Source organism: Monocercomonoides exilis (assembly GCF_001643675.1).
Source record: "Monocercomonoides exilis strain PA203 chromosome Unknown scaffold4-2303458, whole genome shotgun sequence".
In the NCBI taxonomy this organism is placed as follows: domain Eukaryota; phylum Preaxostyla; order Oxymonadida; family Polymastigidae; genus Monocercomonoides; species Monocercomonoides exilis.
This window is the reverse complement of record NW_027150549.1, coordinates 2,121,486-2,135,875: the sequence shown is the minus strand read 5'-3', so window position 1 is coordinate 2,135,875 and position 14,390 is coordinate 2,121,486. Positions and strand designations below refer to the sequence as shown.

The window sequence follows — 14,390 nt, the reverse complement described above, 5'->3', positions numbered from 1 at the left end:
GCAATATGCACAAAGAAACGCATTAACAAGTTTTCTTTTCTGCCCATTACATTATCTTTCAAAAATGAATGAAAGGATTTTGTCTGTTTCTCCATTCATTAGATCGAATTCGAGAGCATCCAGAAATAGTATGCTTTAATAAATAATTATACACTTGATATTTAATTTGTTTCTATTTCAGAAATCAGGAATAACCGATTTCCCATGCTTTTATCGTTATAGCATCACTTTTTTAAACACAACAACAAGGACTGTACTTGGAGAAACGTACGAAGGAAGACTTCACGAGCGCCAAGAAATAGAATCCGATGTTTTCCAATGTATTACAAATGATGCTTTGTTTTTCATTGCAGATGACATATCCTTTCAAATAATTATTGAGTTAACATTCGTAGGTATGCCTCATTTCATGATTTAATTGCTATACGAAGGATCAAATTATTCAAACTATAATTGATTTTTTTTTTTTAGTTTTGGATCAATACAACAGAGTTTTCAGAGAAACAGGAATTGGGTGGACCACAATTCAAAAAGATCACATAAAAAGTGAAGCGGACTTCAGCAACTACAAGAAATCATCATTGCTTCCATTTCAAGAAACTGTTGGTGTTTGAACTTAAATTTGATTATCTCTGTCTCTCTTTCGTTCTCAATGGTTTTTTTTCTTGATTTGTATGAATAATTCTATTATTCCTTATGAAAAAAGTTGTCGTATGGTTCGCCACGAGTGCTATTTGTGCAAACAGATCTTGGCGTTCAACGTTTGTTGTTTTGCTAATTTGCATTATTGTCCAAAAAATGACTGATTCTTTTGTTTTTTCAGCCAATCTCCTTCCAATGCAAGAATCAGAACTAACTTTCACATTAGTTCCACACAAGATGCTCACAAAGCTCAGTAAGGCTTTACCATCGTATGCGATCATCGAAGAGCGTAATGCATCGTTGTCACAGGTTGGCGTCATATCGCCAGCGCTTCGAGTGATTTTGAAGCAGACGATGAAGAAAGAATTGCTCGAACAAAAAGACTTCATTGAAGCAGAGCTGTTAGAATTGTATCCTTCGCGAAAGAAAAAGAAAGCAGAAGAACAAAATGTTGATGAAAGCAACACTGAAAATATGGAAGATTCAGAAGAAGACAGAAATCTTAAAGGAAGAAGTGACAAACCTTCATCAAAAAGTCAAGCGAAAAATCAAAAAACCGAGAAAATGAAAACAACCCTATTGAAAGAGAGAAAGCCAGAGAAGAAGGAGAAAGCATTTCGCCAAAGCAAAAAAACACCTCAAGTTCTGATTTTGGAGCGGACATTGAATCTGATAAATTCAGTTCTGGAAGAATCAGAAGAAGAAGAAATGAGAGAGAAGCAGAGGATAATCGATGCATTCACAAAGGAAAAGATTCAAAAGCAGAAAACAGCAAAAGGCAATGAAAATAAGAAAGCAGCCCAAAAGAAAAAGAAGAAGAGCGGGCAGATGAAAAGAACTAATTCACATTTGAAGCGAAAGAAATCGAAGAGAAAAAGAAGTTCTGATGAGGGAAGCGACGAAGATGATGAAGATGACGATGAAGATGACAAAGAAGAAGACAGTAATGAAGACGAAGAGGACGACAGAGAAGAAGACGAATACGCAGAAGCTACGCTAAGGGAAGAGAATAAGTACGAAGACCTGTCGAAGTCGAAGTATAAATCGAAATATGTTCCCTTTCTTGGTTCATCCTGGCTGGATCAGAATTTTTGGGAGCGCGACGACTTCTGCGAGAAGCCAAGCACCGCAAAGAAGGAGCAAGTGAAAGAGAGGAATCAAGATTTCATCTTCTCCTCTCTCTCTCTTTCGCTCTTTCCTTCTGGTTATCGCACGCTCCGCACAATTGTGACACAACGTCCACTCTTCTTTGGAAATTGCTTGGCGAATCCGATTGAAGTTGTACCGCTGACACTGAAATTAGAGAATGTGTGTGTGAAGATGGATGCATCACTCGAAGAGCAGATCAGAACAAAAGTGAATTACGTCAGACTGGCAGAGAATGGGATAGACAACGGTTTGTGCTTTTGAAGTGATTATGTTCAATAATTCATCCACATTAACTTCTTATTTTTATTATTTTGTATATTAATAAATTTTATTTTTCCCCTCAGATGATCAGTCTGTCATCATCCTCTCCCGCACCCTCCATGTCTTCGTGCACAACACTTACAAAATGTTATCTGAAAAGCCTCTTTCAATTCCTCTTGTGAAAGGCAAAGCTTCTTCGATGCAAAGCAAAGACGCCAAAAAGATGAACGTTGTCAATTACTTCCCTTCTTCAAAAGCCAAAAAATCGACATTTATCCGCTTTTGCTATCCTCACCCGCTTTTGACGCTGATATTTCTGGTCGAATTTGAGCTGCTCATTCCAATTCCTCTTCCTCTTCCGCGCCCTCCTGTTTCAGACAGCTCTTTTTGCTCTTCGAAAGAAGGAAGATTTGAATACGAGGCGCTGAAAGTGATGATTCCGGACAAAGTGAAGAAGAAAGTGTGTGTCGGGTGGAAGGAATTCAGACCATTTGAGGCGAATTCGGAGAGAGAGAAGGCAGAGAAGAAGGAGACGAGAAAGATGAAAGAGAGGGAAGGTGATGATGATGAAGAAGAGGAAAAAGAGAAGGAGGAGATTAACAAAGAAGAAGGAGAAGAGGAGGAAAGAGAAGATGATGATAACAATAGATATGTCGAAGTGGAAGAGCCTTTTTTCATTCGAGGGGATGGAATGGTAGAAGATCCTTTTGCTGCTGTTGAGTGTTTCTGCCGTAGTGGAGATGATGAAGAGAAAGAAGAAGATGATGACGAAAGAGAAGAAGAAGAAGAAGAAGAAGAAGTTGATGATTATGATGATTGCAATGATGATAGTGAATCATTTTGCAAACCACACAAAGGAAGACTTTCACGAAATCAATCGAAAAGAAGCTTATACAAAATGAGTTCACCATCTTCCTCCTCCTCCTCTTCTTCTTTGAGTAGCATGCCATTTCCTGATGCTTCAACAGACAAACGAATGAAGCAATTGAAATCGTTGATCACTTTGAAGTGTCCTTTTCTCAACCCTCCTCAAGATTATGACCCAACTTCTTCTTCTTCTTCTTCTTCATTGGATTCAGCGTCTAGTTCTGAAGTGAAGAAGAAAGAGAGAAGGGAAGATGGAGGTGGAAGTGAAGAAGAAGAAGAAGAAGATGATGATGATGATGAAGGAAAAGCTTCATCTGCTCAAAAGCAATGGAATTGGAAGAAGAAAGAAGCCAAACTGACGTTGAACACAAAGTCAATTCTTGGATATTATTTTGATGGTGTGAAAGATATACACTCTTATCATAATGGTTATTCATTTCATTCTTTTATTGTATTCAATATATTTTCCTTCTATTTATTTTCTATCAATCTTTCTGAATAATCTCCACTTCACTTCTCAGTCATTCCCCACCAGTTTATCTTCGATCCCACACACGGCGCCTCCAAAAGTGGCATTCAAACTCCTCCTCCAAAAATCATCGAACCACAAAAGGAGAGCCTGAATGCTTCGACTTCCTGTTCCACAAAGCAGCTGCTGACAAGTTCAGACATTCCGTGGCTGTCTCTCAAAGAATATGACCCAAACGCAGAGAAAGCTGCTTATTCTTCAAAAACTGCTTTTTCCTCTTCCATCCCGTTCACAACAGTTGAAACAATCTTCCCCTTTTCTGTGTTAACACCCTCCGCCTCCCTCTTCATGAAGGAAGACTATCGGCCTCTTCCTCACCCACTTCCATCAGAATATCACTACCCTTCTCCCATTGCTATTCCTGAGCCAAAATCTCCCTCTGAATTCTTCCCAACACTCGTCTCTTTCGAACTGGTGCTGCCGGAAAGCCAGTTTCCTCTTCTTCCTGTTTGGGTGAAGACTCCCTTTCTGTTCGTGAGAGGAGCAATGAAAAGAACAAAAATGGAAGTTCAGACTGCAACAGAAAGCGAATCTGAAGATATGACACAAGTTCTGCTGTCTTCCAGACACAGGCAGACAATTCAGTTAAAAGGGGATGCGAATGAAGTATGATTTTTTTAATCTTTGGGATTCTATTTATTTTTTTTCATGATATTTTCATATTTAATATCTTTTATTATTTATCATTCATTTAATAATTTATTTTAATTCCATTCCTCATTCAAGATCCAATCAGCCTCTTCAACAAATTCATCTCCATCAGCATCTCAAACACAACCTCAATTACAGTTTCAATCGCAAATTATTCCCTCTTCTTCTACCTCCTCCTCTTCTTCTTCATCGTCCATCATTCCATCTCATTCAGAAGACAACATTTCAGCAACACTTCGCACTTCAACCAGCAACACTTCATCTTCCCCCAAATCGCCGTCTTCTTCTCAATCACAATCGCCTTCTCCATCATCTCCTTCATCGTCTCCTTCATCATCCTCATTTCAATCTAATTCTTTTCCAAAAAGCATTTCATCCAATTCATATCCTCATTGCAACACAAATATCATCCCCCTTTCTTCTCATTCAATCCACCCACATTTCACTTCTTCCTCTTCCTCCTCTTCCTCTTCTCTTTCTTCTTCTTCTTCTTTTTCTCCAACCTCCTTCTCTTCTCTTGTTGTATCTCTTTCTTCTGCCCAGCTGTCTTCCTCTTTTCTCTGTCGCTGTCTGATGACCCGCCAAGCAGACACAGCACGCTCTCTCCATCCCTTCCACACCTCTTCCTCTTCTCTCTCTTCGACCTCTTCTTCTTCCTCCTCTTCTCATTCTCTTGCTCCTCTCGCCCTCTCTTCCTCTTCTGCAGGCGTTGTGTTTGACTGGCTCCGTGACCATTCTGCGCAACCAGCTCTATCAAAAGCAGAAATCGTGTGGAGAGAAGCAGCCTCTTCTTCTTCTTCTTCTTCTTCTTCTTCTGAGCACAGCAGAAATTTGAGTGCAGATGGCTTTTCAATCAAACAGTCTCCATTTTGCAGAGGTAGAAACGACAGAAGAATGAGAAAGCACCACACCATATTCAACACAGACTTTGACGCATTTTGTGCGCATGTCTGCAGAGCAGATGCAGAAATACGAAGACGAAGAGAGCTGAGAAAGATGGAAAAGATGGACTCGCTCACAAAATGCGCTACAGCATCTACTTCTGCTGGCTCTTCTTCTTTTTCTGCATCAGCATCTGTATCTGCTTCATCTGCTTCCTCCTCTTCGCGTTCGTCACTTCAGCCAACAAATGCCTCATCTGGAACGAGCGCATCACTTTCAACAACAACAGCAACAACATCATCATCATCAATTCATTCATCGTCTGCTTTTTATTGCTCACCACATAATTCGCCCAGCAGCACCCACTCACCCAATTCTCCTTCCTGGCCCATTCCTTATTCTCCTCTTGCTCCAAAGTTCTCTTCTCGCACAAACAGCCTCTCTTCTTCTAATGTATCAACAGCATCTGCATCGCTAATTTCTCCGTCGACACCACTTCGGAGAATTACAGCACTTGATGATTTCTCAACATTTGCTGCAATTGTAGACAGATGGACAACAACAAACGTGAATGACGTGCAGATCATCTTCAAAGGCGAAGGAAGTGCGTCTGAAGATGAAGGAGAAGGAGAAGGAGAAGGAGAAGGAGAAGAGGTCATTAATGAAGAGGATCTCGATAGCATTCATATGATGAAAAAGAACAGAGGTTTGCTTTTAGATGAAACTGAAAACAGGACGGAAAGAAAAGGAAAACGTGATTCTGATTCGGAAGAAGACAATGATCTGACTCTTCTGCTTCCTCCACACACATCTTCTCCAACTTCATCATCATCATCATCTTCTTCTTCTTCCTCATCAACTGTTTCATTTGCTCCTTCCTCAGCTGCATTTTCTCCTTCATCTTCCATTCCTTCCCTTTCAACATCATCTTCCTCTTCTTCTTCTCCTTCCTCTTCCTCTCCTTCCACTGGCACATCCTGGTTCTTTTCGACTCCCCAGTCACACAGAAAGACTCGCTTCACCAAAAACTCAGCATCTCCTCATCGGCAGCTGTCGCATTCACATTCACAAGGCCATCCAACACAAAGATCTCACTCACCTGCTTTTACTGTCTCTACTTATGCTTCATCCTCTTCCTCTTCTTCCTCCTCTTCTTCTGTCTCCACATCCAGTTCATGTGCCTCTGTTGCCTCGTGCTCTTCTTCTCTTTCTGGCTCCTCCTATCTCTCTGCGAAATCTTCTGCTTCCCCTTCTTCTCTCCACTCTTCTTCCTCCTCTTTCTCCTCTTCTCCTTCTCACTCACATCAACACTCACACTCTGCCCATTCCTCAGTCAGCTCTCTTTCTCTTCCCTCGCATCGCCACCAGCACAGCAGTTTTCCCCACAAAAGCTCTCAACCACACACTCTTCCCTATCAGCTCCTGAAAGACCAAGAAAGCTACCCGCTCTGTCAGAACGAGTCTGCCTTCCCTTATTCAATGCGCTCTTCTTCTCATTCGATCTCTTCCGTGTCTGCCTCTACCTCTTCCCGCTCTCCTTCGCCTCCTCCGTCACCTCCTTCAAAAGCACCTCATCTTCCATTTGTGTTCATCAGACGCGATGCTGCTTCGTATCTGCCTTCGTCTTCTTCGTCTGTCTCTTTGTCAGCACTTGGATCAATACAGGATCTGCAGAACTTGCAATCACACGATGCAAAGAGTTCTTCTTCTTCTTCTTCCTCTTCTTCTTTTTCTTCCTCCTCTTTCTCCTCTTCTTCTTTACAGGAAGGCAAAATACATCTGCTCAAAAGTGATCCATCATCAACAGTGAATGCTCAGATTCCATCATCTTCTCCTTTGTCTCTCTCATCTGCTACTTTTGACTTGAGCGCTTCTTCTGGCTCTTCCCATTCGATTGACAAGTCTTCAAATTCTTCTCTTCCTCCTCTGCTTTTCTCTTCTTTGAAGGCAAACACAAACAATAACAAAGTCAACAACACAGATGCAGAATCAACTGATTTTTCGATGAATCATCACGACATTTCATTGGAAAGTGGACAAAGCTGTTCAACTTCTGGTGCTTCTTTCTCGAATCCTGCTTCAAATCATGTGGCTCACCAGGAAATGAGATCTTCTACAGAGGCAAAAGAAACTGACGAACACTTTCAAACAATTCCTCAATCGACAGCTGCATCTGTAATGATGTCAGCCTCTTCATCATCATCTTCTTCTTCTTCTATTGCAAATGAGTCATCAGCTTCTTCTCATTTAGACTATTCTGCCCAGCCACACATCAGAACAAAGCAGTCAATGCAGTCATTGAAGTCCACCCTGTCGCCTGTTGCACTCCAACTTCTGATGAACAAAAGGAAACGGAAGGGAAAGCTGAGCCAAAGAGAAATTGCATTGGAAGAGCTGCTGCAAACAGAAATGGCTGCACAGAAAGCTCAACAGCAGCAATCAAAATATTTGCATTGCAAAGCAGATGAAGAGAAAGAGAAAGAGAAAGAGAAAGAGAATGCATTTAATGAGAAAGCTATAAATGTGCATGAAAACGAAGAAGAGAAAAAATCGGATCTTATTTCTTCAGAATCAGCTGATCATTCCAAACAAGCCAGTGACAATATTCAAACATTTCAACTTTCTGCTTTGGAGAGTGAAACAACTCGAATTGCATTGAAACACTCACAAAACACCAATTTGACACAAAAGCCAGAAATTCTGCATCCGAAGGCGCATCACAACGAATACTCAGTTTTGTCTCCTTCACATCGTTCTGAGCACAAACACCATCATCCACACAAACAGCACTCGACTCATTCACATCGCTCTTCTCACTCAAATGCAATGTCTGCCTCTCAAATGGCACATGGAACAGTCAATGTGCCATCTCACTCAAAGAAGGAAGAAGACAGCAGATCAGCTTCTTTGGAGGATAACACAAGGAATAGTGAAAGAAAGAAGCATTCAGACAGAAAAGAAGGATTGAACGAACATGAAGAGGTAGTTGTGCCAGCAACCACGGAACCAATATTGTTGCATCGGCACAGCAGCCATCGTGAGCATCGCAATGCACATCACACACACCACACACATGGCAATCGGGAAGGACAAGACGATACCAACATTTCTCAGAAAGAGAGAAAGAAAAGAGAAAGTGAAGAGAGATCATCCCATCATCATCGCCAAAAGAGCCTTCACACAACAGTCTCAAAGCATCATCATCACCATCATCATCCGCATTCCCACCTTCATCAGAAGAATTCAGCTGCTCCTCCTGCTTCATCTTCACTGGCATCCACACACACACGACACACCCAGCACACTCCTTCACACACTCCAAAGATGTCTCCGTTGGATCTTCCGCCCATCCGCCTTATTCCTCCTCCTTCTCTCTCTCCTTCGTCCTCTCTCAACCTCCACCGCCCACTGCGCCCTCTTCCCTCCACATCGCCCTCTGTCTCATCTCTTGCGCTGTCCAGCAAACACCCTTCCTCTTCTTATCGTTCTGCTGCCCGCGTCTTCCACTCTCGTTCTGGCTCAACTTCTGGCCTTTCTTCCCTCTCTGCGAATTCCACTTCTTCCTCCACATTTTCCATCGGCTCTGCTTCCTCGTCATCTTTGACAGGCACACGCACTTCATTCACACTCACAACACACACACTGGCATCATCTCTATCTGCTTCCTCCTCCTCCTCCTCTTCTTCTTCCTCTTCCTCTTCTTCATCATCTTGTTCTGTTCATTCTTCAGGCTCTGCATCTGGCCATCCTTCCTCAACTGTATTGCCCCTTCCACACTCAAAAAGCAGACAAAGAAGAAAAGTGTCATCTGTCCTCAGCGCAGGAACAGAACTTCAAGAAGTGATGATGACTCGAGCGGTTGAAGTTGAACGAGAGTGGCAAAGAGATACCATGAGCAGAATAATCGAGAATGGAGATCAAAGGAATGAAATACAAAAGTTACCAAAAGGAGATGGAAAAAAGGACGAAGAATCAAAGGGAAAAGGAAAGAATCGAGATCGTGCAATTAAATAATCTTTCACCTATTGTTATATATTATGTTATTTGAAACAAATCCTTTCTTGATCATTTTCTTATCCATTATAATTTTATTTTCTTTAAAAATTATTGAATTATTGTATTTTGTTGTTTTCATAATATTTTACAACTCATTTCGAGAGAAGAATATTTCCATTATTTTTAAAGATGAATTTATTTGCTAAACGACTTCTGAAAGAATGTTCTTCGGAAAAAATGATTGATTGCAATTTTGTTGAAAAACTATATGAACAAAATGAAAATGATGCAGTTTGATTGCTTCACATTAAAATAAATTCAGTCGATTATAAATTAAATATTCTTTAGCAATTTTTCCCTCCTGAACAATCTGATAGAATTCATTTTTTTGCTTATCCGCAGCAACCTTATTACAAAGAGGTTTGAATTATCAATTTGATGTAAACAACTTGCTAATTTTTAATGCTATTTTATTGTCTTGAATGCTGAATTATTTTTGAATTATTTTGAATCATTTTTTCTTGTATTTTTACTCTCATAAAAAGATCTCAAATGCACTTCTCTACATGGGTTTATTCGGAATATTTCCTTTTGAATTACCTCAAATACCAAATCTTGCAGATGATTGTTCAGTTTATTCAAATCTTTTGAATGCAGCAAAAGAAGTACACAAAATTTTTATTGAAAGTGGACTTTTAACAAGGGATCTTTTTTCTCAAATTGAATATGGATGTGTGGTTTGGTTGAAAAATCCATTTAAAAAATTATCTGCTACTTGAAATTGTTTTCCACTTTTTATAGTTTCGGAATATCCTTCGTCGGATGTCTGTTTGATGGAAACATCCAAAGATGCTCGCCGTTCAGAAATTGATCAGCTAGTAACTCATCCAACCTTTTTACCCCTTCTAATGAGCAATGAGATGAAAGATATGGCAAAAGTGCACAGTCAACAGAAAAAAGAATGCGAAGAGTTGATACCACAAAAAGAAGAAGATGTCAAAACAAATGAAGAAGAAGAAAAGAAAGTTAATGATCAAATAAAACAACAAGGCGAAGAAACATTTAAAACTAACGAAGAATGCGCACAAAGTCAGTCATCATCAAAGAGTTTCGAAAGTAATAAAGATGAGCCGAATTCATCGAAAGAGAAAAAACAAAAAGGATCAAAGCAGCCAAAAGAAATAGCTGATCCTTTTCTAAATGCAGTGAAAACACAAGTTTTAACACAAGTTTTTCTTCCGAAGAAACTGCAAAACATTGAAAACTTAATTTCTTGTGATGAAAAGATGGATGAAAAGTCATCATGTTCGGAGTTGTTATCATCTCATTCGCCTTCATCATCTTCTTGTGTAACTTCTTCATCTGCTTCTGCCTCTGCTTCTGCTTCTGAATCAACTCAATGTCTTTTACCATCAAATGACTCGAGTGAAGATTCATCTTCTTCTAATTGTTCATCTCCACAAATGCCATCATCATCGTCATCATCTTCTTCTTCCTCATCTTCTTCTTCCTCCTCGCCTTCAACAGTTACACCTAATTCCGGTTCACTCAACTCTCAATCATATTCTCACTTTGAAGAAGAGTCTGTATTTTCTGTTCTTGAAGATCCCTCTTTTCCTTGGCATTGCCAACTGAAGAAGATTTTGTGTGAAGAAATTGGAGAGAAAGGAATGCAACGGATGCTTCGGATGCGATCTTCGCCTGGCTCTATTGCTGGATGTGCACAAAAGCATGAACCATCAAAGAAAAATGAGGAGCAAGAAAAAGAAAAAGAAAAGGAAAAAGAAAAGGAAAAGGAAAAGGAAGCGATGAAACCAACCGAATGCAACGAAAAGAAGAATGCAGAAATGAGTCAAAACTCGGAAGAAGTTGTTGGAGAAAGTGAAAAGATTTCTAAAGTCGAAGGAGAAAATATAGAAAGCGCTCAGCAAAACAAACAAGAGGAAGACTCACGATCTCAATCATTGCCTCAATCATCATCATCTTCTTCTTCTTCTTCTTCAGAAATATGTCCGCCAACAAAGACATCCCACAAACAGCCCCCTCAGAAACGGAAGCTTCCTCCTCTTTCTTCGCTGCATTCAGAAATGCCCGCCTTTGCAGTTCCTCCTTCGCTTTCCTCACTTCTTGCATCTGCCCAAATGCCTCACTGTCCTCCTCAGCTGCTTACAGTTGCCGGAAGAGCACTCACAAAGCATGGGTCGCGATGTCTGTGGTGGATGCTCCCCAAAAAAGGAGGGGAATCCACAAAGAATGATGCCGCTATTAACGCTATTAAGGCCTTTGCAGCGAATGCTGTGTGGATAAACGCTCATGCTATCGTTGTATGTGCAAATTGAAAATACATTTATTTTTAAATGAATTTTTGATTCTATTTTCACTTTCTGTTTTATCATATTTTCATATTTTGGCCATTTATTGTTTTTAAAATAGCATGATTATCCTCTTTTTGAAATAAGAATAGCCGAAGGGTATGGCGCACGTTGGACGGTTGAAGGGCAATTTTTCCGTGGATTTATTGAACCTCAAATCATTGGAGGGCATGAAATCGGGTGGAAGCACGATCCATAATATGGAGCCATAACAAATTTCTTTTCATTTTATTTTCTTCATTTCATTTTTATGGAGGAGAGCAAAAAGATAATTTTCTTCGCATTACGTCATGGGGATAGTGAAGCTATGAAAGAAGGTGTCATAGCTTCGAATCCAACTGAATGCATTGAAAATTATGGTCTTACACAAAATGGACGTAAACAAGCTTGTAATGCCGCTTGCCATTTTTTTGAACAGAAAAAAGAGGATTTACTAAATCATTCTGCTGTTTGCGTACGTGTTATTTCCAGTGACTTTAAGCGAGCAGCTGAAACTGCAGCTCTCTTTACAGAAACATTGAATGATCTTATAAAAAAGAATTTATCAAAGGAAAGCGAGGAACGCTATAATCCAATTAATGTGACCCATGACATACTTTTGCGAGAAAGATATTTCGGTGAATATGACAAGACTGTTTGAAATGCCATTTTTTCATCTATCTAATTTTTTGTTAAATAATATGGTTAGCCAATAGATAATTATCAAAAGATTTGGACCAACGACGAAATGGATGAATCACAAGAAATTTGTGGTGTTGAAAGTTGCATTCATGTTGCTGAAAGAGCAAGAAATCTGATAAATCGTTGCTCAAAGGAAGCCACATCATTTGAAAAGCAATTGTTTGTTTCATCTCTCTTTTTAGCACAAGTGAATTTTGAAACTGTTGTTTCCATTTTTAACTTCACTTTGTAAAATTAAGTGTAATTTTTGTATCTCATGGCGATACTCTTCAGATAATGTCCACACTATTCAACTCTCTTTCACCAGGAAAGCACAGGCATTTGCCCCATTTGCCTACAGCTGAACTTAGAACATTAGGTGAATGGGCTTCTAAGGATTGATGAAAAAAGCACATAGACTTTTTCTAACAAAAGGAAAAAAAAAAAAAAAAGAAAGAAAGCTCACATGTCCAATATGTTATTTAAATAAAAGTGAAATCAAAAATGAGTAAAACACTGTCAAATGCGAATGTTGTATTACATAAAAAAATTTCAAAATAGGTTGTTGGTATGTTGTTTGACGCAACAAATTACTGAAAGAAATTGCTTAATTAGAACATAACAGGGTTTGAGAAAGAGATAAAAACAGAAAAATGAAAAACTAATTTCACATGAGAACATATTAAAATTTAAATGTGCTTTGACATTCTTTCTTTGTTTAATGGTTCTCCAGCAAGTGCAATATATTTCCCTTCATCTTCGAATTCAGCTAATGTTTTAATCTCTTTCCCCATTGGAGAAACAATTTTTCTGCAAGATCCAGTTACGAGATGGACCTCTGCATTTACAGCCTGATATAATTTATCCATTGTGGTTATTGTAGTCTTTAATGTTATTTTTGTTCCCGAATCATGGATATCGCCATTACGAAATACGAAAATTACTTTTGGCTTTGTAACCTGAGTTCCAAATTTTGTCAGTGGTTTTGCATGTGTAACTGGCTTTGGAGCAGCTGATGGAGTTGCAGAAGAGCTTGCTTGTTCTTCAGCTGGTAATGGTGAAGTTGATTTTTTGGTTAATGCTCTTGGTAATTTTTCTTTGTTCAAAGGCTCTCCAGCACAAGCAATATAATTACCTCCATCAACCAAATCAGTCAGAGCATTTACAGTTTTTCCTTCAGGAGTTACGACCTTTCTGCAAGCTCCTGTAACAAGTCCGATATCTTTATTAATCACATCGAAAAACTGTTGCATAGTTCTTCATATACAAAAGAAAAAATTCAACTTTGCAAAACGCTTCAAATTACAAACCTAATTGTGGATCTCATAACAATTTTTAATCCAGTGTGATGAACATCTCCATTTCTGTTTGAAACAAGTAGATTTTAAAAAACTAAATATGCATCAATTTCTACATTTGCAAACCTAAAAACAGTAACAGATATTGGTGTTGAAGCCATTTTGAAAATTTTATTTTCTTTTGAAAAGTGTTTGAAATTAAACGCTTTGATCTAATTTATACTTTGTGAATTATGATCAAAAAATTATTTTTAAGTTTTGCGAATGTTATTGTTGATAAAAGCAATAATGTGTGTAGAGATGATTTCAATGATGTCGGATGCGAAATCTTACGAAAATGAAAAGAAAAATCGTTCACAACTTTGAAATACAATAAAGAAGTTCGCAAACAAAAAATATGTCTGAAAAAGACCAGCATGTACATATCCAAATTAATTAAGATGCCACATAATTTTCGGAAATGTAAAGCAAGAGTCAAAAACAGAACAAAAAGTGGCGGCTGATTATAATATTCTGATTGGGAATATTATCTAAATCAGACGATCAAATAAAGAAAAAGAAAGATAAAGAAAGAAAAAATAAAGAAGAAGATAACTTGCCTAATACAGACACATAACAAAAAACAACAGATAATTTTGTAAAATAAGCAAGACATAGTGTCATTGCTTTATGCAGTACAAGAAAAACAAACAAACAAACAAACAAACAAACAAAAAAAAAAAAAAAAAAAAAAAAAAAAAAAAATACATATTTCTTAATGAGGTGGATCTACATAAATTAAAAAAACGAACTCTTCAGAAAAAGAGCAGTTTAAAGGGTAATTAAAAATCCATAATTGGATTTTTTGCAAGACGTTGACAAATAAACTTGAAAAATCTAAAATTTCAGCGAAGATTGAAAGTAATAAGTCAAAAAGCTTTTAAAAGCAATCCAAAATCATTTCAAAAAGAAAGGCAAAAATACTGTAGGATACTACAGAATCAATGGGTAGAACTAATTGAATAAACTGAAGTTAAAAACGAGAAGCTTAAGCACTTCAGAGAAAAGGAAGCAAGTAGAAAAGCCGGCTAACACGAAAAAAAC

The 14,390-nt window shown here is 38.5% G+C and overlaps 4 protein-coding genes across 4 annotated transcripts; 3 read left to right on the top strand and 1 right to left on the bottom strand.

Moving 5' to 3' along the window:
* Positions 1-68: 68 nt before the first annotated feature.
* Positions 69-9,215, top strand: MONOS_5732 (uncharacterized protein; the record flags this gene model as incomplete). The annotated part of the gene is made up of 8 exons (XM_067875907.1): positions 69-128; positions 182-395; positions 472-608; positions 707-761; positions 824-2,038; positions 2,136-3,317; positions 3,441-4,054; positions 4,175-9,215. The coding sequence occupies 8 exons, from the start codon at positions 69-71 to the stop codon at positions 8,993-8,995; spliced, it is 8,298 nt and encodes a 2,765-aa protein (XP_067734953.1). The 3' UTR covers positions 8,996-9,215.
* Positions 9,216-9,703: 488 nt separating this feature from the next.
* Positions 9,704-11,548, top strand: MONOS_5733 (uncharacterized protein; the record flags this gene model as incomplete). Its single annotated transcript, XM_067875908.1, has 3 exons — positions 9,704-9,719; positions 9,779-11,301; positions 11,411-11,548. 3 exons carry the CDS (start codon positions 9,704-9,706, stop codon positions 11,546-11,548), a joined length of 1,677 nt encoding a protein of 558 aa, XP_067734952.1.
* Positions 11,549-11,557: 9 nt separating this feature from the next.
* Positions 11,558-12,469, top strand: MONOS_5734 (putative phosphoglycerate mutase). The gene is made up of 3 exons (XM_067875909.1): positions 11,558-11,983; positions 12,038-12,189; positions 12,270-12,469. Exons 1-3 carry the CDS (start codon positions 11,600-11,602, stop codon positions 12,409-12,411), a joined length of 678 nt encoding a protein of 225 aa, XP_067734951.1. The 5' UTR covers positions 11,558-11,599; the 3' UTR covers positions 12,412-12,469.
* Positions 12,465-14,049, bottom strand: MONOS_5735 (putative doublecortin domain-containing protein). Its single transcript, XM_067875910.1, has 3 exons — positions 13,434-14,049; positions 13,320-13,373; positions 12,465-13,266 (listed from the first exon to the last, which is right to left on the bottom strand). The coding sequence occupies exons 1-3, from the start codon at positions 13,466-13,468 to the stop codon at positions 12,699-12,701; spliced, it is 657 nt and encodes a 218-aa protein (XP_067734950.1). The 5' UTR covers positions 13,469-14,049; the 3' UTR covers positions 12,465-12,698.
* Between the last annotated feature and the right edge of the window lie 341 nt (positions 14,050-14,390).